The 2991-nt window shown below is 55.2% G+C and overlaps 1 protein-coding gene across 1 annotated transcript in view; it reads left to right on the top strand.

Moving 5' to 3' along the window:
• The window catches only part of CACHD1 (cache domain containing 1), a 90923-nt gene extending 88185 nt beyond the window's left edge, over positions 1-2738 (top strand). Inside the window, exons 23-25 of the mRNA XM_057370426.1 lie at positions 27-104; positions 897-1055; positions 2725-2738. Of these exons, the coding sequence (XP_057226409.1) occupies positions 27-104; positions 897-1055; positions 2725-2738 (251 nt within the window). The remainder of the gene's footprint in view (positions 1-26; positions 105-896; positions 1056-2724) is intronic.
• Positions 2739-2991: the final 253 nt, after the last annotated feature.

Here is a 2991-nt window from a genome sequence, read left to right as displayed (position 1 = left end):
GATTTTTCTGTTTTAACTGTTTGCAGAGATGTCCGTGCGCATGTCCAACCTGGAGAACGACCGGGACGAGCGGGACGATGACAGCCACGAGGAYAGAGGAATCAGTGAGTGCCAAACCACGGTGCTGGGAGGGTAAATCAGCCATTGGGTTTTTATTATGCTGGATTTGAACATGTGAGGAGGCCCAGTGTTCATCACCAGCAGAAAATGACAGAACAAAGKCATTGTTTTAATTCCATGTTTTATTTCAAACATCCAGTGCACCTTTATTCTCATGCTGAAAAATCCAGTTTTTCACTTTTAAAAGATAATTCTACATTAGGTGTGGAGGAGTTTTGTCCCTTATAATCCCATCATGAGCACTTCCAGAAATAGCTCTGATCAGCTTAAAAATTGCCACTTGGACTGTGGAAAACTCTTCCTCTTGCTCAGCCTTGGAAAGTCTGKCAAATATGGTCAGCAAACATGGCAGTGAATGTTCCCTGCACTGATTTGGGGTGCCAGCAGCTCTGTGCCATGCAGGCAGTGGTGCTTTGCATCATCCTGGGGTGCTGGAGGTGGGGCTGGTGCACCCAAACTCCAGGAGAGCTCTGGTGTCAGAGCAGATCCCTACCTCTGGGCCCTCACTAAAACAAAGCTGAAGCTGTGTCAACACTCAGAGATGGAAATTGAGCTTCAGGGCTTGCATCTGCTGCTCCTCCACGTCCCTTTCTGTTTTATTTGGGGTCAGCTTGCGGTGCTGTCACAGGTTCCCCAGCCCAGGGGAAGGAGCTGGGCTGGACCCTGACCTGCTCCCGTTTAAACTCGATGTTTTCTGCTCCGGTGTCTCTGGCCAGAGCAGGTGCTGGACTCAGTAAAGCCCCGCTCTGAGCTGGTTCTGTTTGGTGTCCCCGCAGTCAGCAACACGCGTTTCATCGCGGCCGTCATCGAGCGCCACGCGCACAGCCCCGAGCGCCGCCGCCGCTACTGGGGCCGCTCGGGCACCGAGAGCGACCACGGTGAGTGCTGGGCCAGCCTGCAGGCCTTGGGGGGCTCGGTGTGCTTCAGGAGATGCTGTGGGGTGGGGGCTCAGTGTCCTTCAGGAGCCCACCTTGGGGTGGGGGGCTCAGTGTCCTCAGGAGATGCTGTGGGGTGGGGGCTCACTGCTCACTGTCCTTCAGGAGACCACCTTGAGGGGCTCACTGTCCTTCAGGAGCCTACTATGGGGTGGGGAGCTCACTGCTCGCTGTCCTTCAGGAGCTGCCGTGGGGTGGGGGCTCGCTGTCCTTCAGGAGCCCACCTTGGGGTGGGGGCTCATTGCTCACTGTCCTTCAGGAGCCTGCCATGGGGTGGGGAGCTCACTGCTCGCTGTCCTTCAGGAGCTGCCGTGGGGTGGGGGCTCGCTGTCCTTCAGGAGCCCACCTTGGGGTGGGGGCTCATTGCTCACTGTCCTTCAGGAGCCTGCCATGGGGTGGGGGGCTCACTGCTCTCTGTCCTTCAGGAGCTGCTGTGGGGTGGGGGGCTTGGTGTCCTTCAGGAGCTGCTGTGGGGTGGGGGCTCACTGCTTGCTGTCCTTTAGGAGCCCACCTTGGGGTGGGGGGCTCACTGCTCACTGTCCTTCAGGAGCCTGCCATGGGGTGGGTCAGGCAGCCAAAACTCGAGCCAGACAGAAATCTTCGCTCTCTCCTGCTTGGCTGTGGGATGGGTCTGACACGGGGTCTCACAAGGGAGACCTCCCCAGGGTTTTCAGCCTCCTCTCTCTCTGCTCCTGTGACCAGGGACCCAGGAAAGGGCTGGAGCTGTGCCGGGGAGGTTCAGTTGGTATCAGGAAAATTCTTCCCCACAAGGGAGCTGGCGTGACAGGACAGGGGGAATGGGAACTGAAAGGGAGGAGGATTAGATTGGATGTTGGAAAGGAATTCTTCCTGTGAGGGTGAGCAGGCCCTGGCACAGGGTGCCCAGAGCAGCTGTGGCTGCCCCTGGATCCGTGGCAGTGCCCAAAGCCAGGTTGGATGGGTTTGGAGCACCCTGGGATGATGGAAGGTGTTCCTGCCATGTCAGGGTAAGTTTGGATCATCTCCAATGCCCTTTCCAACCCAACCCATTCTGCCATTCTGTGATCTTCCAGCACCTCAAATCCTGCTCACCACGAGGTTCAGGGGGTTGGGATGTGTCTCTCCTGCCCTGAGACGAAATCTCCTTCAATCTGGAAAGCTGCTAGGAGGGAGTAATGCTGTTGACTCATGAGGAGGCTTAATTTATTAGGAAATGAGGAGGAGGAGGGTCAGACAAGGCAGTCTGCAAGCTGTCAGCTCTGCAGGGCTGGGCACCTCACAGYGAGCTGGCTCAGCACTGGGACAGCACTAATGGAATTGGGACAGGAAACCCAAAGGACAAACCCTGGGAATGTGGACGAACAGATGTCTCCCAGACAATCTTGCTCTAGGAGGAATTACCCTGGATTTGGGGCCAGATTACCTGTGCTGAGGCAGATTTGCCTGATTAACGCTCTCTTTGCTCTTTTTCTTGCATCCCAGCAAATCCTCCCCATCTTTTGGTGATCCTGGGTTAGCAGGGGAGCTGTCTGCCTCCATCTGCAATGGRCACTGCTATTTTTGTTCCTGTAATTCCATCTTCCTCAAAGGGCTGCCCAGGCTTCTTCCCCAGTTCCTCCCTGACTCACAGCAGTGGCAATGGGAGCCAGCTTTGGGGACTCAGCTGCTATTTTTACCACCCTCCTTTTAGGTGTCTCCAGCTGAAAACCTGACTGAGATGCTCAGGAGAGCACTGGTGGTTCCTCAGCCTTTAGTCCAAGGTTTTTGAGGATTTATTTCCAGTTAAAGCAATATCCTTCTCTTTTTAAATTGTGTTGTTGCATTTAGAAATGCTGAGGGGGAGTTGTTTGCTCTGCAGCCTGGGCTGAGTGGGAWCAGCTGGTTTGGGTAAACCCAAATCTCCCAGGAACAGGAGCACCTGCTCCAAATAGAGGGACAGAATTTCTCTGAGGGACCT

This window comes from Malurus melanocephalus, unplaced genomic scaffold, assembly GCF_030028575.1.
Source record: "Malurus melanocephalus ecotype Western Australia unplaced genomic scaffold, MMel_1.1 scaffold_125, whole genome shotgun sequence".
Lineage (NCBI taxonomy): Eukaryota > Metazoa > Chordata > Aves > Passeriformes > Maluridae > Malurus > Malurus melanocephalus.
Note: the sequence above shows the minus strand (reverse complement) of the source record. Positions and strands in the feature narration are given on the sequence as shown.